At 35.0% G+C, this 20,333-nt stretch overlaps 3 protein-coding genes across 10 annotated transcripts; all 3 read right to left on the reverse strand.

Annotated features, from left to right (window-relative positions):
* Positions 1-4,188: 4,188 nt before the first annotated feature.
* LOC112712036 (amino-acid permease BAT1 homolog) lies at positions 4,189-7,498 on the reverse strand. Its single transcript, XM_025764817.3, has 8 exons — positions 7,216-7,498; positions 6,503-6,763; positions 6,359-6,377; positions 6,052-6,271; positions 5,783-5,964; positions 5,158-5,447; positions 4,943-5,072; positions 4,189-4,624 (listed from the first exon to the last, which is right to left on the reverse strand). Exons 1-8 carry the CDS (start codon positions 7,311-7,313, stop codon positions 4,277-4,279), a joined length of 1,548 nt encoding a protein of 515 aa, XP_025620602.1. The 5' UTR covers positions 7,314-7,498; the 3' UTR covers positions 4,189-4,276.
* Positions 7,499-7,970: 472 nt separating this feature from the next.
* On the reverse strand, positions 7,971-12,518 carry LOC112712038 (lipid phosphate phosphatase 2). Of its 5 annotated transcripts, none has more exons than XM_072203525.1 (9): positions 11,964-12,392; positions 11,247-11,653; positions 10,287-10,506; positions 10,074-10,161; positions 9,869-9,978; positions 9,673-9,766; positions 9,075-9,263; positions 8,932-8,991; positions 7,971-8,446 (listed from the first exon to the last, which is right to left on the reverse strand). In XM_072203525.1, exons 3-9 carry the CDS (start codon positions 10,500-10,502, stop codon positions 8,235-8,237), a joined length of 969 nt encoding a protein of 322 aa, XP_072059626.1. In that variant the 5' UTR covers positions 10,503-10,506; positions 11,247-11,653; positions 11,964-12,392; the 3' UTR covers positions 7,971-8,234. The 5 variants fall into 5 exon arrangements, with proteins under 5 accessions (XP_072059626.1, XP_072059627.1, XP_025620603.1 ...); XM_072203526.1 differs by having other exon boundaries at positions 11,763-12,199; XM_025764818.3 differs by lacking the exon at positions 11,247-11,653 and having other exon boundaries at positions 11,964-12,518.
* Positions 12,519-13,739: 1,221 nt separating this feature from the next.
* LOC112712039 (lipid phosphate phosphatase 2) lies at positions 13,740-18,090 on the reverse strand. Of its 4 annotated transcripts, none has more exons than XM_025764821.3 (9): positions 17,929-18,090; positions 17,540-17,630; positions 16,696-16,917; positions 16,399-16,486; positions 16,203-16,312; positions 15,772-15,862; positions 15,164-15,352; positions 15,000-15,059; positions 13,740-14,230 (listed from the first exon to the last, which is right to left on the reverse strand). In XM_025764821.3, the coding sequence occupies exons 2-9, from the start codon at positions 17,588-17,590 to the stop codon at positions 14,034-14,036; spliced, it is 1,008 nt and encodes a 335-aa protein (XP_025620606.1). In that variant the 5' UTR covers positions 17,591-17,630; positions 17,929-18,090; the 3' UTR covers positions 13,740-14,033. The 4 variants fall into 4 exon arrangements, with proteins under 4 accessions (XP_025620606.1, XP_072059630.1, XP_072059629.1 ...); XM_072203529.1 differs by having other exon boundaries at positions 17,791-17,953; XM_072203528.1 differs by lacking the exon at positions 17,929-18,090 and having other exon boundaries at positions 17,540-17,783.
* Between the last annotated feature and the right edge of the window lie 2,243 nt (positions 18,091-20,333).

The raw sequence follows: 20,333 nt of genomic DNA on the forward strand, positions 1-20,333 counted from the left end.
AAACTATCCATAAATAATAGGGACATAATAAATAAGAACATAAACTCTAAACAGAATTACCAACCTCAATAGGTGGTTTGTCCTGCGGTACTAGCACACTCTGATCCTTAATAATTGCCACCTTCGGACCTCCTGACACTGCACCTGCCATGCTTCCATCTACTAAAGTTTTCTCCGTTGTGCCACCATTTTTATCAACTGGCGAGTTCTGCAAGGAGGAAGGCCGAGGACGCTTCCGTAGAGAAATTCCACGACGTGCAGGAGTTCTGCGCGATGGAGATGGCGCAATTTCATGTTTTTCTCGCTTCCCCATCCTAATGCCAATTGATTTGCCTCCATCACCATGAAAATTGGGCCTTGGAACCCTTCTCGAACCAAACTTGTGCTGCTTTCCATCTTGGTCCTTCAAACCTGATGACTGGCCCATTGTGAATTTTCCCTTACACAGCACTTGTTGCCAGCCCTCTTCATCATCCATGCATGCCTCATTAACATGACCATCAGGCACGTGAGGAGCCAATGATTCCATAACCACATCCTTCCCTTTAACAACTCCTAATTTCTCACACAAATTACAAGGATTCTCACCTAAATCACGAGCTTCTGATTCAGTATCTTTTTGAATCTCATGATTGTTGTGTGGCACTAGTGTCGGGGATTCATTATTTTTTCCATCACCAAAGGAATTTCCGTTTCCTTCCAAGGACTCCTTCTCCATGCACAACGATTTATCATGCCCATATCGTGCACAAGTAGCACAAATCAACTGTAAACTCTCATACTCTACTTCATAAGTCACACCCTCCAATATAATATGTTTAATTACAGGCAACTCAAGATTAATTTGAACACAAGCTCGGGCATACTTTCCTCTTTCTGCAAGCTTAGTGGCCAAATCTACTTTCACCGGAATCCCTATTGCAGAAGTGATTCGCAGCATTGCTTGTTCCTGGTAGCACCAAATTGGAAGTCCCGAGACTCGAATCCATACCAGCGTTGATCCAAAGAATTTTTCGCATGGCCTAAAATCCACATCCCATGGCTTTACTGCAACATAGTGACCGTCTATCAACCACGGGCCACCAAGAATGACTTTCTCACGATCTGCAGCAATATCAAATTTAACCAAAAAATATCAAAACCCCACATCCAACAAATCAAACCCTCCTTTGATGCGCCATACTATCCGAAGCTTATGCATGAGAGCCGTGTAGCCATAATGCTTATCCAGCACCTTGATCACGATGGCTTCCTTATAAAGTTCAGCCAGACAGCTCTTTGCCTCCTTGGTAAGATTGACACTTGGTGGACGAAAATCACCCTGCTTACCTGTGACCGTCGCGATTCCATCCCTAGATAAAGACCCTACTAATGCAAAGGCCTTAGACTTTTCTGCACCAATAACTTTATCTCGAAAAGAGACATTGGATGACTTTTCTAACCCATCTCGAGAAGAACCCTCCTTAACACCGGATACACACCCACCCACGCTCTCCCCCTTATCTCTTCCGATGGCATGACCATCTTCCTCACCGTGTTTCACCCTCAACTGCTTGCTCCTGCTCTCTCCTTCTCTCATTCTCCTTGAGTACGGAGTACGTACTCTTTCTCTGCTAGAATTTATACTACTACTATTATTATTATTATTCCGTACTATTTTTTGCCAGAATAAATAACGCTATAGCTTTTCCTTTATGGCTCACTTTCCCTACAATTTTTTCTTGTACCATTCTTTAAAATATTTTGTGCAACCTTCACAAATGTTTCTTTTATTGTTAAAATGTGATTATTTTACTATAAATTTTTGTGATTTTTGTAAATATCAAAAAATAATTTTAAAAATAACAAATTTTGAGATCAAATTTTGGTTTTATTTTTTGTATAAAATTTTTAAATAGTTAGCCATATATTCTCACAAAATTTTGGATAAATTATACAAGTGATTCGTAAATACATAAAGTTATTCACTACTTAAAAAAATTGAGAGTATTTTTATTATTAATAGAATAATTTTATTATCAAATCACATGATATTTTGAGTTTAATTTTAATACACAATACTATTGTATAATTTCTTTTAGATGAATATTTAATAAAAATAATAATTATTTTTTGTGATAAGACGTTATCTAATGAGATGCACTCGTATATTTTTTCCTGCATTGTAAAGTATCAGAAAGACAGAAACTGTTGAAGAAATAGAGAGAAAAAACAAAAAGTAGATGACGAGAGGGAATGAAGAATTCTATTGGTAACAGTTGATTTTTTACATTCAACAACAACCAAAGATTTTTATATTTATACACAATTTCTAAACTTGATGAGTTAGAGAGTTAGTTGCAACAAATGGCTAACAATAAGTTTCTACACTCTTTTAATCTCTAAGTCAGCTTCCATATTTTTTTAAATGCACTTACGTCAACCCTATTACTTTTTGGGTTTAATTTTGATAACGCTATGTAATTAGATGCACGTATAATTATTAGAGATATGCTACATATACAATTCTTTTTGGCTTACAAGTCTTACAAGTCAAATAAAATACACACATTACATTTAATTAACGCATTACACACTTCCACATTTAAGAGTAAATAAAACGCACATTATTCAACAATTTCCTGTTTCCAAGGTGCGCTACTCACCATGCATTATGAACGACTCTTCTTCTTCCTCCATGAAAACAATTTTCTTGCCAAATTTGAAGATAATAGAACTTCAGAAATACACCTAAACGATTACAAAAATACACCCCAACAATTACAGAAATACACCCAAAGGATTACAGAAATACACCAGGAATTCACCCAAACCATTATAAAAATACACCCAAAGGATTACAGAAATACACCAAAGGATTACAAAAATACATTTAAGAAATACACCCAAAATTCGTTGAAATACACCTTATGCATATTTTAGAACTCTTTCTCTTTCTCCTCCTTATCTTCTGCTGCTTCTTCTTCAAAAACGATTTCACAACTTGATGTCAAAAAAATGGAAATCGAGAATAACGACAGAGAGAAAAGCACGTAAATGAAGAATAAGAACAGAAATAGGAAGAAGAATGTGCAGCAAAAAGAAGAAGAAGGAGAAAGAGAAGGTAAGAAACGAAAGAAAAGAAAGAAAGAGAAAGCAAGAAACGAAAGAAAAGAAGAAGAAGAAGAGGAAAAGGAAGAAGAACGTACAGCAAGAAGAAGAAGGAGGAGAAAGAGAAGGCAAGAAATGAAAGAAAAGAAGAAGAAGAAGAGGAAGAGGAAGAAGAAAAAGAACGTAGACCTTGCATCGCGTTTTTGGGGTTTATTCGTTAATTAACTTGTAAAGCATACAAGCCCTAATGACTTGTATGCAGAGTTTTTCTCTAATTATTATTGTATCAAAATTAATTGGTGTAAAATAATTTTATACCTACATCCAATTATATAACATCACATTATATTGACAACTTAAATGATTATCCAAAAAATAGATATAATTGTACCATTATTTAAATTTTACACTTGCATTAAAATTGAACGCATTTGATGGTTTATCCAAATATTTTCTTTCAAGTCATTAGGAAGGTTGCTACGTCAAACTTTGCAGAGTATAAATTTGTAATCTTATTTTATTGGGAATAGTAAATTTATTTTATATTTATATATAAATATTTTAATATATATTTACTTTTTAATATATATTTTCTAAAAATAGTTAATTTAACGAATTATTTTTGTAAATCTTTTTTATTTGTTTGAATTTCAAGGAGAAGCAAGGCAATGAAAGAAAAGGAGGGAGACGACTCAACGAAAGATCAAGCTCTTTCTTGTAACCGAGTTCATGAAGAGTGAAGACGTGCATGCCCAGAATCAAGAGAAGAAAAAGCGTCGGTGGATCACATCTCACTTTTCTTATTTACGCCCCCTTCTCCTTTTGTATTTTGATCTAAAGTCTTGGTATTTAGGTATTCAAAAGAAAAATCACAATTCTTAATTACAAGGTCAAATTATCAACCCAAAATGCTGACCATAAACAAATATGAACACTTAAACCAAAGCAGATTTTTTATTTTTTTTATTAAAGATAGGAAATTCGAACTAACAACTTTTTAATTGAGTATAAAAAAATTATGACATTTGAAGGACAAAGCAGATTTTCTTAGCATGGTCTTGAGTGTTTTTTATATTAATATTAGATGCTGATACCAAATTCTGATATGCCAAGAGACATTATTATTATTATTATTATTATTATTATTATTATTATATATAAGTCACTAAATATAACGAACACAACTTCATTTATCTATATTGGTTAAAGGGCCTTTAAACCAATGGCGAGCACTGATGATCCAATAAGAAACTATAAGAATTACCAAACATCCAAGAGCAATAGGGGTATAGTTAAGTGTCTCCATGGTTATTGGGTAGGAAACAGGCAGTGAGAAGAGTACTGAGATTATCACAACCCAGATAACTGCAACCCAGCCCACAATGAGCCCATACCGGCCCAAGTTGAAAGGCCCAGGCTCAAAATGCTTTGCTGCCAATGTCACTCTGAAGAATATTGGCAGGGCATATGCTATATAGATACTAATCACTGCTATTGACACTGTGGCCTGAAATGCTACCATGCTTCCAAGAGACTGCAATAGAATTAGAGTTGAGTTAGATACTTGCCAAGAACGAATTTCATACACACACATAGCATTGTTTATGTAGAATTGGTTAGCTCACAGTTAGTGGTTAGTTACAATTCTGTTATTTAGTTTCTACTTTCGGTTAGCACAACACTTGTACTAGAGACTATAAACTGAATAGTGCTTATGAATCTCTAGCAGAGTTAGATAAATACTAGTTCCTCTACATTGTTGCCAAGGACAAATAAGAGAAGATGTAGTTTGAAGAGTATTTTGAAATTTAAAATATTTAATATTTCTTAACAAAATAAAAAAAACACATACCGTTAGAGCCTTGCAAAATGAAATCAAAACAGAAAGCCAAACAGCATTTATAGGAACCTCCTCCTTATTAACTTGATGCCACAATGATGACAAGGGCATGGCCCCATCTCTTGAGAAAGCATAAGCCATCCTGTAAATATAAGCAACTAGAGATATTATAAAGCCTCTAATATGCAAATGCCAAATGCACAGCACCAAATTTCAGGTACATTTACCTTGAGTTGCTGGTAACTGAACCCATACCACAGAAAAATATGGCAACAGCAATAATCACCAAGCACATAATACCCCCAAATCCATGGCCATATCTTTTCTTGAATGCCATATAAAATATTTGAGCAATTGCATATCCACCAGCATCATTGTCTTGACTCAATAGGTAAGGGATATCAGTAACTGCAAAGGTAATGCCTAATATGTAACCAAATCCAAAAACAATAGATATTCCAACTGAGCTGATAATTCCTTTTGGTCCATTTATATCAGATCTCTTGGTTTCCTCCGTCTGAAAATTGAAGTTTTCAATAAGAGAAAAATCTTAGTCCAATCCTATAATCACTCAACCAGTCAAGTTAAATCTTAGAGATATTAGTGACTTAATTAGAGGTTAATTACTTCTGGATGTTGGCTACCACAATGTGTTAGTTTCTTGATAGTTACCATCCTATATGTAGTGTGTATCTCTAATGTAAATCTAAATCCCACCATTAACAAAATCCAATTCTAACTTTCTCAAATTTCCCATTGTTTATCTGTCAGCATGGATTATAACAGTAAATGAATAGCACCAATATTTTTGAAGTTGAAAATCAACTTATAAACTAATACTTAAATATTCACCATATGAGCTGATGCATCATACCCGGCTAGGGTATACTGACTCATAAGAAGTCCCAAAACAAATATGTAAGGTCTGCTATTGATTCCAACCCCATTATCTGTATTGAACTCGGTGAAAACAAACTTGGCACTCGCTTTTTTCGTTGCAACAGATGGGATCAGGATAATAAGCACAAAAACACCTGAAAGTTTTTCAAGTTCCAATTAGATATTCAAAATCTTTTCCCCTAAACTGAAAAAGAGAATTCAAATAGAAAAATTCTTCCTACCTACAACATTCCAAACAGTACCCAAGTTTGCCAAGAGTGATAACATTGAGATAGGGAGGCTGTTTATTATACCATGTAGGAGCAAAATCCCACCATGGATAGCAATAACTATATATTTAGATGCCACATATCCACCACCATTTTTCCCACCAGTACTAAGGAGAATGATAACCTGAATCAGTTGTGCTAGTGAGAAGTCTATACTTGTTGTCCCTGCCCACTGCAAATGAAAAAAATTTCAAAACTTAGTCAAATGGGTCATCAAAAACCTTCAAAAATACTAGATTATGTGATTTTTCAAAAATACCTGGCCAATGATATTGAACCTGCATGGGAAACCAACATTGTGTTATATATACTCAGCAACTCATCATTTCTACTAGTGGAGAGGAATGAATTATGAATTGGCTCAATGTGCGACGAAGAATGAGTATGAAGAGAAATTTCATACCAGCCAGTGATCCAAGAGGCAAAGGGTGCCCATCGAGGACCAGCAAGCTTGGCACTCCAAAAGTAGAGACCACCAGAAGTTGGATATGCTGAACAAATCTCAGCCATTGATAGAGCAACAAGCATGGTGAAGATACAAACTACCAACCAGCCATACACCATCGAAACTGGACCACCATAGTTTAAACCAGTATTGTAAAGAGTACTTATACCAGTCAGCACGGATATAACAGAAAATGTAAGTGCAAAATTTGAGATGACCCTGCATGTTGGACAAATTTAGGAATCAAAATAAAAAACCGTGAATCCAACCCAAAACAAAATCCAAGTACTAAAACAAAAACTTACCATATTTTGTTAGTTAAAACAATCAATCATGTTCAGGTATTGAGATTCTATATAGATGTTAATCCATATACAAAAAATCAAACTTAAAAATATTGGTTAAAAGAAAAAGAACATACCACTCAAAAGTAAAAAATAATGAAATTGTTTTGTGGAAATGAAGTAAAATCAAATTTCATTCAGTAAATTTAAACAACTTTTCTCAATATCAATTAAACAAAATTTAAACTAAAACTTCTCAAACAAGTAGTTTATTTATAAGTGAAGTGAGTTTCTAATAGTAGTATTTCAAAATATCCTATTCTTGGGGTCTAAATAGCAAACTAGTTAGCAAATGAAAATGAAAGGTGAAAAAGGAGAGAACTTAACGAGAGATCACGCTTGAGCTCTTGCTTGTAGCCGAGTTCGTGAAGGCGGACAAGCCCAGAATCAAGAGAAGCAGCTTCACTATCAGATGGGATTGTCATCTTTTCAGTATTGCTGCTCTGTAGCTTTGCTTGCAGCAGTTACACTAAGCAGACAAACAGAGAAGCAAGGTCTTTAAGCACTCGCCGTTTGATCTTTGCCAGAATAAATAACGTTCTAGGTTGTCGTTTGTTGCTGACTTTCCCTCCATTTTTTGTCATATTTTTCTTTAAAATATTGTCCGGCCATTAACAAACATTTTATTTCAAGTCATTGGGAAGTTAGGTACGTCAAATTGTCAATAGTTAAACTCAATTTAAATTAAAAAATCATGACTACTATAATTGATATTTTTTAACTTGAAAATCTATTTATAATTAATATGACAATCATGTTATGCGTATATAAAAAAATTAATTATTAAATTAATTATCTATAAAAATTAAACAGCACACGTATTTAAATACATGACTATTGATTTTTGTAGTTATGATGACTCAAAAACATTTAAGATTGCTCTTTATAAAACTCTTGGAGACTTCGTAAATATGAACAGCGACTAATATGTATTTACAGATTTATCGGTGCTTTGCTCCTTGTTTATTCAATTATTTTTCTCTCTCCCATTATGCTATTTTAAGGGAAAAATTAAACATGACAAATTAGTTTTGGACACACATTTTAAACCTAACTTAACAATTACGTTTCACTAATAATCATTCAACCAACGATATATGATGTATAGAGTAATGTTAGTATATGTACTGGAAACAAGTGACTGTAAAAACTAAGCCATTATAAAGAAAGGATAACGAACTTACAAAGATATTTCTAATCCAATAAGAAGCTCAAAAGTTAAAACCAAAGAGATCGACATCCGCATATATATCTAACAGGATGATGCTAATGTCTATTATCTGCAACTAAAACTCAAACCCGTAAAATTTTTACACCCGGTGATCTTTCCAATCTCTTTACAGCAGTCAGTGTGTCCTGACATTTTGTGGTGCGCCTAACATGGGGCTTGAATCCCAGCTATTGCTTCGTGTATCTCCCTCCTGGTGAGGTGGGATATACAAAGTTACTGCCTGAAGCTCAGAGGACTGCACTCGCTGGCTGTCATTATTGGCGGAAGAGGGTCGAGCGGCATTATGAGATTCAGCCAACATCCGGAAATATGCATGAGGCCCCCACCCTGCATATGTGACAGTATCATATTATTCTTGAAAAATGAAATCAAGTAATCATTGATGAACAACACTTGTGTAAACAAGCCAAACGAAAAGCCATCTATGCTTCAAGACACCTGAATAACAGGGCCGAGGATCTTAGTCCTTAGACAATTAGACAAAAGATTGGCCGCATAAACAAAGACGCTAATCCATTGCTTAAATCGAAAGAAAACATCAGGTGACAAATTTTCACTCAGCTCCAACAAATTTACGTGGCAACAGTTATGCAAAATATATTATTTACTAATCTAATAATAGTTTTGTTAATATCTATAGAAGCTTAAATCATATTAGGAACAGCATCAAATCATATGATCATAGAATATATAGGACACAGAACATGTTAAACATTCTTTTTTTGCAACACATACTAAACTTGCAGTATAAGATGTTAGATGTGACAGATTTTGCAACACATACTAGAAAGGATAACAATTCATAGTCATACCATCAGTGTCATATGGTGGTGGGAAGAATTGCAAGTAACAAAAGGAAGCAATTACACTCCCTGCATAGCAAAAGTCTGCATAAGAAACTTTACCAAAAGATTTACTTAAATGTTAATAATAAATTTAACTTTAAATAACGAACCTATTAGGCCTCCAGCAAACACATCTTGCCAATGATGCCAATAATCATCAACACGAGAGACAGCAACCATAGATGCCATGAGGATTGGAAAGAAAACAAGACAGAGCTTTGCAATGTGACCGCTACGATCAAACGCCCTAACTTTTCCAGATAGATACCAAGACAGATAAACAAGACCAGCAAAGGACCCTGGATAAAACATAAAATAATTAAAAAAAAATAAAAGCAAAAAAGGAGACTTTATTTTCTTATATTGTTGTCATTCATGTAGGAAGTAGTAAATTACAAAACAAGAACAGAATAACACATTCTTGAGATGGACCACCACACAAAAAATGCCAACTCTATGGGAAGCCCTTTTTCAAAAATCACAAGGTTGATAAACTAACTATTCTAATACCACCAAAACCTCAACCTTTTGCGTAAGTATATTATTCTTAAATAGGGTTCAAAGATTCTCGTATCCTTATTCTTTTTAACCAAACTCATCCATGAACAATTTCTGACTTTGTAGTTATACTAAAGATTTTTGAAATAGAAAAAAGAATATATTAGAAGAGAATGTAATTCTAATTTAAGATCGTCAAAGGCTACATACAGGAGGTATGTCCACTTGGGAAGCTTTTGTGCCCTTCCTTGATAACACTTTTATCTCCAGTACACATAACATCGGTTGTTACTTGATCATACACCTGATATGTCATGCACCAATGTCATTTTTATTCAGCAATGAAATACAAAGTGCAACATTAAAGGGAATAAAACAGGCTCAGTAGTTGATGTTGAAAACCCACCCCTTTTCCATTAGGAAAACAACGCCAGAAGAAATCTGGCCGTGGTCGTCCAACACCATCTTTGATAGCATCAGTTATCACAGCAGTAATGAGGACTGAATATAGAAGGCCTGGTGTGCATTTTACAATATGTTCGTGTATCAGTGATCTGCAAACAGGAAGGATAACAAATAACAAAAAACTTTTAAAAGGTTCAGAGACGTACCCAATATAGCATGGTGAAAGTCATAAACATCCTTTCTAATGAAATAGTAAATAAGAAAGATGACCAGCGGCAACAATATTGCAATGATCTGCTCAGAAAGTACACAGTCAAGAGATTATATGTTGAATGTTGATCAAACCAATGGGTAATATAGCTTTAATATCTGTATAGGTGTAAATTTCTTTTAAGACAATTCTTGGAAATACAACATACCGGAACTGCCCAAAAGGGAATAGTATTATCTTTCAATGGGTAGCTAAGGTCTGTCATCATATCCCGTCCAACAAAACGATGGAATGGCTCTATTATATTCAAGACAGCATCAATGATCACAAGAAGCAAAAGAATAAACCAGTCATGCATATGTATTCTTGCCACACTAGTTCCATGTGATCTGATAGTGTGTGTACCCAATTGAATTTCTGGCATTTCTCTGCTTCCAATGAGAAAATAGGAAGAAGGAATTAAGGTACCATAAAATTTAAGGAAATTTACCAAAAGCAAAATCAGAAAGGAGAACAAAACAAACACACTGTTACAAATCATGTGAAACTGACAAAACAGAACACTAGCGGGATAGATCCTATTAATTCAGTAGATAGGATTGGGGAACAGTCTTCACCCAAGAAGAAAGAAAATTCACAATCCAGAACTATGTAGTTTGGCGTCTGAAGGATTTTTCTCCACTTTTTCCCAAGCCCAATTTTGTACACAAAGACACCTCAAATTCTTAGAGTGACAAGTTTTTTAGAGTAATAAACCTGAATGTATAGTTCCATTTTTTCGGTTTTTATTTATTTAATGTTGTGCCTCATATTGATCTCGAGCAAACATGTAATCACTACCATTGTCAATTTGTCATTACCATTGAACCACAGTATATTGTTATGCATATGATTTCGTTGATATATTTTTCATGCTTAGATTGGTAAGAGAAATGGAAAAGAATGTAAGGACTTTTAGACTACAGGTTCCAAAAAAGGAGGAGCAAAAAGAAGATGGAATGAGGGTAGGTAGGAATGCGTTATATAAAACACTTTAACAGGTAGGTAGGAATGTAGGTTCACGGTTCAATTTGGGGTTGAATTGCAATCAACGAAAGCAGCATTCAAATTAATCATATTCACGGGTAAGATATTGACTTTAATAAAATGAAGACAATTCATTATTGACCTATCCCAAAACGATGTGACAGTCGCAAGCTCTGAGTTCTCTTAAACCTCCTCAGGGGAATGCAAAACCTTTAGACATCTAATTGATTAACCAAGAATGAGTCAACACACGATTTCTTAGCACCAGAAATATATAATTACATATACACCTATATAAAATCCAAAATTATCTAGATCGCACGGTTAATTCCAGCCACAGAATTCATAATGATCACGGTGTAAGTTTTCTGTGCCCTAGCTATTGAGCAGGCACCGGTATCATCAAGTTAATAACTATATGCAGTGCGTATTCTCTTCAAAAAGTAATCATAAAGAAAAAAGGAGAGTTTTCTTCCTTTTGCTAGCTCAAACTCATTCATCGGTCGAACAGGTAAAGAAAAACGAGAATTGTCTCAAGGAGTTCCACAGCTGGAAAAAGAAAATAAAAATAAAAGAAGATCACATCCAACTCTGAATCTCTGATAAGTAAAATCATCAATTGAGAAGAGTGTTTCAGCAATCAGCACACAAATCCAACCGTTAATATTCTGTGGAAGCGGTTTTCACGGGAAACAAGAGCATTTTCGAGGAGGAGTCAACTTAAGCTATCAAATATCACACAAGTCGCGCTTAACAGAAAATTAAGAAGCAAAAGCGTAAAAAACCGAGACACAAAAGTGAAACGTGCAACGAACAAAGAGGAATCACAATGCGAAGAGATTGAGAGAAAGTAACTGACCTGCAGATTCAGATGCACGTGTTCGAGATTCGAGGCTAAGCAGAAGGAAAGAATGATATGAAAATGCGTGGGAGAGAATGCGCGTTTGTGGTGATGTAGGAGAAAGGAAATTCAAAAAAGGCGGAAGCAGCAGAAACAATGGAGAAGGCGCGTGGAGTTGTTGAACAACGCAAAGCGGTTTTGCGATATTCTATCTTTTGTATTCTCCTCAATTATTAGGAATTTGCTTCCTTCATGATTTCGGGTCAGTTATTCTATTTTCTACTTATGAAAGGGAAATAGGGAATTTGAACTTCATAATTGCTGATTAGAATTGTTACGAGTAATCTTCTTCGATTCTTCCTATGTCACCTTTTATTTGTTTTTCGTTATTTACAACTAATTATTTGCTCTCTACTCAAACTCCCTATAGAACCCCGAAAAAAAAAATGAAAGAGGGGAGAAGAAAAAAAAAAAAGGAACAGCAACCGACACGGTCACACAGACAGAGTGGCGAGAGAACCTTCGGCATAGAAAGAAGCCAATGGTGTAATAATAAATAAATTTGAATAATTTGATTTTTTTTTCTTTCGTTTGGAAAGGTAAAATACAATACAACTGTTAAAATTATTATTATTGCGTTCACAAATCATAACTACTCAAGGCAAGAGTGGATATTTTCTATATGCACTTTAACTTCGTAATCGTATCTCAACCCCGCTTTGCCTCTTTTCCTTTTTGGCTTTTGCTTTTTCTTATTTGGATTTAGTCAGTTATCCATTCAAACTCCATCAACTCGTTTGCAATTGCAAGGGGTTTAATTCAGATCCCCTTTTTCATTAATGAAATTTTGACTAATTTCAGTTTATATGTGAAATATACTGTTTAATTTTCAGAACCTAACGGACTTTATTTTAGACTATAGACATTTCTTATTGAATTTTTCATTAAATGGGTGAGTGGTTATTGCTTACTACTCCAGCAACCTTTTGATTGCTAAGAAGAGGTGACAACTGATTTGCATATGATTATTTCCTCAGGCATACACCTCAAATAATATATAAAATAAAATACATACTGTCAAGGAAAAGTCTCCTTTCTTTCCCCTATGATTCCTGATTTATTTAATGTTTAGCTGAATACCATAGTGAATAGTACTTGCTGTATTAAGATTATATAATAATATAATATAGTACATAACCTAGAGGCTCAAGTAATAAGTTTATTCATTCTAAAATTAATAGAAGATTATAGAAGTAGATTTTCTCAATTTTTTTAATTATTTGATAAAGTGTGATTTTTCACTATTTAATATCTTCTTTCATATTTTTTTTTGTCCTACTTAAAAAATTTAAGATAAGAGATCGTATACTTTACCAAATAATTGAAAAAAAAATTAGGATGATTCATTTTCGAAGATAATCTCGTGCAGGCCCTTTAGGGCTACAAGAAACATGTTCTTTTATGGGCTTTATTGTTATGCGAGCAAGCAGACAATGCAGCTGGCTGGATATTCGTGATAACTTGGAAAAGTGCATGTGCATCTTACAAATTTATTAATGCTTTTGTTTATCATCCATTAGTTTCATGGAAAACCTTATAAGCACTATACCATTCCTCCTCCTTTTGAATTGTCCAATGCTCACATATAAAACTCAAATCATATACCACATTCAAATTTAAGTTTTTACAAGAACCGTAGTAGATAATAAATTTTAACAGAGTAATACTGATGTATTTTTGGTTTGAGGCGTCAAATTATGACTTGTGAATAATGGTGAACAGGAAGCTAGAACATTTAGAACCACGATTATTATTCAAATGCCATCAAGTATTATTCATATGTTAACACTAATCTAAAGAAATTTTTCCACTAAGCTACGTTCTATCTACTTAATAAGCGGAAAAGCATGCACCATTTTCTGTTTACCCAGCAACAGTGCTAGTAATGCATGAACAGAAACTGCACAATATTTGCTACTTTGCTAAAATCAAGTGTTTGCCGTGTAGACCGAGAACCTCATTTCAATTTACACAAAAGCAAAGTCACAAGGATCAAAGGAGAAGATTAACGCAGAAGAATTCATCAGATCACTTCTGTCCAAGCTCCATCGCTTCCAAGCTTGGGCTATGATAAGTGAAAGGGGGCAATGTATCACCATTTCTCCTTGGTGCTTGATTCACACCCCCTGGAACCTCCATGGTCTGCACAAGAGGTGAATCCCGGTTCGTGTTTGAATTGACTCGTGCTTCCTCCATTGCCTTGAAATATGCATAGGGACCCCATCCTGAAGAGAAACAAATTTGAAGTCAGCTCGAGGAATCTGCTTCAAACTAGGAGTATATGATACATTGATCCAGACATCATGAATGGCCAAAATTTTAGCTTATTGGTAAAGGTGGTCAAACACAACCACATGGCTAACCTGAAGTTAGTGGCCAAATCCACCTTAATATTTTTTATTTGTCATTGAAAATGTTATCAAATCCAAAATCATGCAGAATTTAATACTAGTACAACCAACTTCCACCTAACTACGCTTATAGGCCAGAGGCATCCGTTCTTATTCTCAGTTGAAAATTGAAATAATGATTGGACGACAAAAGTGGCACATTAAGCACAAATGCGACTTCGTTACAAACTAGATTATTGCTACAGTGGTCAAATCACCTGCAAGTGCTATATCTGATATCTCTAGGTAACTTGAATGAGGAGATTAAAATTTTCTTCTAAACGAGGGACAAAGGAAAAGGCCTTGAAGAATAGTGACTTTGAAGGGAGAAATTGCAGGTGACTAATTAAGCAAGGCTCAATGTTTTATCTTGTTTGCTATCTAAAATAAGTTAACTTCTCAAGAAGAATCTAATAGGTATAGGGAGTGAGAGGGTATAGTAAAAAAAAACCATAAAAAGCCATATCTTGGTAGAGCCATGGCAATAAGAAAATTACAAAAGACTTAATTTTGGAAATATATTTGTGAATCAAAAACTTCGGAGAAATCAACGTAAACAAGGTTTGAAATACTGAAGAAGTCAAACAGAGAGATGAGGTGTTACCATCATCACTATAAGGGGGAGGGAAGAACTGCATATAGCAAAAGGTTGCTACAACCAGCCCTGCAAGAAACACAATCAAATGAGTTTCACTTTAATTTGATCTTTCAGCGCTGGGACTAAGCCATTTTTAAACTTTTCTAGCTATTTAAGTCATTAAGAACAACCTAGAAGACCTCCAGCAAAGACATCTTGCCAATGATGCCAATAGTCATCTACACGAGAGATTCCAACTAGACAAGCAGCAAGTATCGGAAGAAACACGATGCATAGTTTTGCTACATGCCCTTGGCGATCAAAAGCTTTGATCTTCCCAGATAGGTACAGCGATAGAAAACCCAATCCTGCAAAGGACCCTGCAGAAGTGAATATAAGTATCAGGTTCCACACACAGACTTTTTCCTGAAGGAATTAGCTACTGATTTGATGAGTAAATTAAGATATTATTTTATGTACTTAACAGCACATGAGAGATATTGGCTATAATAAACTTCAGCACTGATTTTGGAAAGAATTTGTTGCTACTGTCTTAAAATTTTAAGTGAATGATGATTACCAATTTCGTTAGATTTACAATATGCTATCTTATAAGAATACAAACATTACTGCATTTCACCAATTTCGTGTTTCTTAAAGATTATCAACCCAGTTATATGTGAGAGCAACTGATTTAATGTTATGATTCGACTTCACTACTAAAAATGCATTGTTAATTCCAATCTGCTCGGACCAAAAGCTTGTAGTAGAAGAGAACAGTAAACTTTTTGTTGCTCACATGATGTATGACCGCTTGGGAAACTCTTGTGTCCTTCTTTTATATCACTTTCCTTACCATGGCACACTACACCTCCCCATTTGTCATAAACCTACAAGGTTAATGAAATAGAAGATAACAAATAAGTAAAGACCATTCCCTCTGTACGAAATTTCAGCAGTTACAGTTCTTGTAAAACCATCTGAAAACTCCTAATAAAATGAAACCATACAAGTATATAAAAAAGATAGACAAGGAATAATCCAGAAACTCTATACAAGAGATGGACGCATCCTATTATCTTTATACCTTCTATGCCACCATTACCACAACAAAATGGGGCCAAATTTCACTTGGGAGAGACTAAAACATTGAGTATGAGAAACTATGATCAAGTGGTTATATTAGTATATATATGTAACGACATTGTCCATTAAATGATAGTTGCTAACCTCTACTCCATCAGGGAAGCAACGCCAATAGAAGTCTGGCCGGGGCCGACCAACTGCATCTTTTATTGCATCGGTTAAGACAGCGGTAATCAGAACGGCAAACAGGAGCCCTGCTAGCAATGAAGTACAACATTATTACCAATTCATCAACAGCTTTAATTTGTGTATGTGAAAGTATGCAAAATACGAAGTTTACCTAGGACACTGTGATGCAAATCATAAACATCTCTCCTCCGCATATAGAAGAGAAGAAAAACAGCCATTGGCAACAGAACCGCATATAGCTGGACACATCAAAGAAAGAAAAAACATATCAACCATAATTACTTCCATTAAATAAAAATATGCAATTAGCTCAGGCCATTATTATTAAAACATAATTCAAGTTCATTCAGGCGTAATGAAATGAAAACAGAAATCAACAAAGCAAGGGATCCCCTAACATGGAAGCAATTCAATGAGCTTTTAATTCTGTCTAAGGAAGGGAACTTACAGGAACAGCCCATACGGGAACAGTGTTCTCTTTCATGGGATATTTAAGGTCTTCCAACATGTCTCTGCCCACAAAGCGGTAAAACGGGTGAATGACGAAAAGAATAACCTCTATCACTATGAGCAACAGCAATATGAGCCAATCATGAAGGTGATTTCTTGCAAGTGTAGCCCCATGTGATTTGATTGTGTGAGCAGAAGGATCAACCCGGGGCATCCGTCCCTGCCGGAAGAAATAACCAAGAGAGAAACATCTAATTTAACAGAGGCAACATTTGAGTACAAAATGGTCACATAAAACTACTCGGAAAATTTTCCTCCCGCACCACATGATTATTGCATGCATCAATCAATCAGAGTAAAATTCTTCAGTTGAAGAAACAGTAATAAACTGGATAAATTATGTTGATTAATACTTAGTTCTTCATTTTAATCTCATACGAAAATGGTCGATCATTTTTATTTTTGGATCTAAGTTTCTTACGGATCAAGAGGAGTCTCTCAAGTTTCAACCCACACCACACGCATCCTAATTAGAAATGGACCACACGTCTCTATCCCTATAAATTTGCTGCTACCTATTTGAAACAACCGCTGAAAGTTAGGTTATTCCATGCTTCAATTAAAATTCAAGCATAATCAGGTCTCCATCATCAATTAACCCTGCTAAAACGTAAATGAAGTTACCAGAAAATAATTTTACCTGCTTCGAAGTTTTAACATCCTAAACCAAATCAACATTAAATCCCACTGGTACGGCGGTAAGAATCAAATGAATATCCAAATCCAAATTCTGAGTTTAAATTATTGTGGTAAGGATAGAAAAGAAGAAAATGAATAACTACCTGAAACGGTGGCCATATTCTTCCAAAAGATATGAAGCCCCGCCACGCCATGTGTATAAAAGTATAAACGAACGAGAGCACTCACGAGATTCTGGTTATTAACATGAAGCACACAAATAGAAACAAAAAGGTAACAGTTAAGACTGAGTGAGAAGTTTTATCCCAAACTGGAAGGAACGGAAAGGAAGGGAAACAAAAGTAATCGTAATCGTAGAGTACTGTTATAGTGAGAGAATTTAAATATACTCAACTCAAGTCTTTTTCCTTTTTTGTTTTTTTAGTTTTGTCCCGGAAAATTTGAAATAAAACCCTTTTTTTTTCCGAGAAAATCTGGTGACGGAAGAATGAAACGTTGGTGGGTGAGATTAGAAATCAGAAGTGAAACGAACCTTTCACTTTGAAATGAATTAATTTGGCGGGGGCGGAGCGGTTTACCCCTTTATCCAATCCTACAACCGAGGTAACGAACTTTTTCAAAATTATTTTTAAATTAATCAGAATCTTCTTTCTTTCTTTTTTTTTTCTTTTCTGCTAATATATATAGATTCTGTGAATTATTAGTAGTTGACTACTCCGGTCAAAATAACAAATGAATTTAGTTTTAATGGGTAACATAACAATTATAATTGTTAATATGTTATGTTTACCCCTTTGTGTAATTTTTTTTACACTAATAATATATAAATATAAATTATCCATACAAAATCGAAAATATTATATATACATAAAATCAATTAATTTTATTAATATCCTATAGTTTTAGTAATATATTCTCAAAAAAAATTATATATACATGTTCCGGACAAAAAAGAACGTAACTGATGAAGCGATTAAAGTCACGGCCGACTTCATGGGATAACGGTAAGATACCACAATGGCTATGCCATTAAAGCTTGTAACTGCCCGAATCTCAGTAATAATATGTTGCAATAAGCACTAAATGTCAAAAAAAAGGCAGCTCCAGAAGAAAAATGTTAGAAACAAGAGAGTAATCTGAAAGAGTGTATTATTCAGATTGTGAAAAAGTACAATGTACAAAGGGTATATATATGTGCTAGAAGAATCATAGTAATAAAAGTATACAATCCTATAACTAATATACAAATATGCTATATAAATATAAATGATACTAATTGATCTAATATTGATTCTAATTTATTCTCTACCATCCCCCCTCCTCAAACTCAAGTGGGAGCTAAAGATACCATCTTGAGTTTGGATACCAGAGTCTGAAAATGAGTTGGAAGATGAGTCTTCATGAAGATATCAGCAGTCTGATTCAATGTTCCAACAGCGATGAGACGAACAACATCAATAAGGATGTGTTGCCAAACAAAGTGACAATCAATCTCAATATGTTTGGTGTGTTCATGAAACACATCATTGTGGGCAATCTGAATAGCACTGCGGTTGTCACAAAAAATATCAGTTGGGGACGACTGCGGTGCACCCAAGTCTTTGAGAAGCCAACGTATCGAGACAACCTCAGCAGTGATGTCAGCGAGAGCACGGTATTCAGCTTCCGTGTTTGATTAAGCAGTGAACGTTTGCTTCTTAGCTCGCCAAAAAATGTGAGAGTTGCCAAGAAATAAACAATAACCAATAGTAGAACGACGATCAGTGGGATCACCAGCTCAATTAGCATCTGAGTACTCCTAAAGGGATAAAGATGAATGCACAGAAAAATAAAGGTCATTAAATAGGGTGCCTTTGATGTAGCGAAGAACTGCCGCATAGTGAGTAGTACGAGGAGCTGACAAGAACTGCTAAGATCATAAACCAGATAGATAATGTCTGGTCGGGTGACAGTTAAGTAGACTAGTACTCCAACTAACTGTCGATAAAGAGTATGATTATCCAAAACAATGCCATGCATAGGAGTAAAACGAACATTAGGCTCAAGAGGAGTAGACTCAGTGCGATTATCTATTATACCGGCTCGAGCAAGAAGATCCGAAGCATACTTAGCTTGAGAGAGATAGATACCATCATCTGTGGATATGACCTCGAGACCAAAACAATAATTGAGAGAACCAAGATCTTTTATCTCAAAAATACGTTGAAAGGAGGCTTTGAGATCAGAGATACCATCAACATCATCTCCAGTAATGATCATGTCATCAACATACAAAAGCAGAAGAACAACTCCATGTTCACTTTACAAATAAAGAGAGCATTCTCATGAGGGCTGCAAGTGAAACCGATATTGCATATAGTGGTGCTGAACTTGTCAAACCATTCGCAAGGAACTTGCTTAAGACCATAAAGTGTTTTGCGAAGGAGACAAACTTTGCTAGAAGGACAAGGATAACCTAGAAGGAGTTTCATATAGACTTTTTTCAAATCTCCATTAAGAAATGAATTCTTCATGTCCATCTGACTAAGAGACGATTTTTTTACCGCAGCAATGGCAACAAGAGCTCAAACAGATGTGAAACGAGCAACAAGAGCAAAAGTCTCTTCATAGTCAATTCCATCCTCTTGCATACAACCTTGAGCATCCAATTGTGTCTTATAACAGTCAATAGAACCATCAGAGCGAGTCTTGATCTTATATACCCATCTACTTTCCACAACTTTCTGATTAGAAAGAGGATTAACCAAATCCCAAGTGTATACTTTTTTAAGTGTCTGTATTTCTTCCTGCATTACTTGTTGCCAATTTGAATTTGTGAAGACTTCTCTGAATGACTTAGGTTCATATTGATGAAGAATAGTACAAAAACAATGATAATAAAGAAGATGAGGAGGTGAATTTCTTACCATAGAAGAACAAGTGGAAGGAGGAGGCATG

This window comes from Arachis hypogaea, chromosome 9 (genome assembly GCF_003086295.3).
Source record: "Arachis hypogaea cultivar Tifrunner chromosome 9, arahy.Tifrunner.gnm2.J5K5, whole genome shotgun sequence".
NCBI classification, from domain to species: Eukaryota; Viridiplantae; Streptophyta; class Magnoliopsida; order Fabales; family Fabaceae; genus Arachis; species Arachis hypogaea.

Excerpts from the sequence above, each read along its gene's own strand:
- LOC112712036 (XM_025764817.3), bottom strand. The coding sequence starts at position 7,313 with ATGACAATCCCATCTGATAGTGAAGCTGCTTCTCTTGATTCTGGGCTT. Across the intron at positions 5,448-5,782 it reads ATGATGCATCAGCTCATATG|ACGGAGGAAACCAAGAGATC; the intron begins GTGAATATTTAA and ends TTCAATTTTCAG. Across the intron at positions 4,625-4,942 it reads CATTTTGCAAGGCTCTAACG|TCTCTTGGAAGCATGGTAGC; the intron begins GTATGTGTTTTT and ends ATTCTATTGCAG.
- LOC112712038 (XM_025764818.3), bottom strand. The coding sequence starts at position 10,502 with ATGCCAGAAATTCAATTGGGTACACACACTATCAGATCACATGGAACT. Across the intron at positions 10,162-10,286 it reads TTCCCTTTTGGGCAGTTCCG|ATCATTGCAATATTGTTGCC; the intron begins GTATGTTGTATT and ends CTTTCTGAGCAG. Across the intron at positions 9,979-10,073 it reads CTTTCACCATGCTATATTGG|GCCTTCTATATTCAGTCCTC; the intron begins GTACGTCTCTGA and ends AATGCACACCAG.
- LOC112712039 (XM_025764821.3), bottom strand. The coding sequence starts at position 17,590 with ATGGCGTGGCGGGGCTTCATATCTTTTGGAAGAATATGGCCACCGTTT. Across the intron at positions 16,918-17,539 it reads GAATATGGCCACCGTTTCAG|GGACGGATGCCCCGGGTTGA; the intron begins GTAGTTATTCAT and ends TTCTTCCGGCAG. Across the intron at positions 16,313-16,398 it reads TTTGCATCACAGTGTCCTAG|GGCTCCTGTTTGCCGTTCTG; the intron begins GTAAACTTCGTA and ends CATTGCTAGCAG.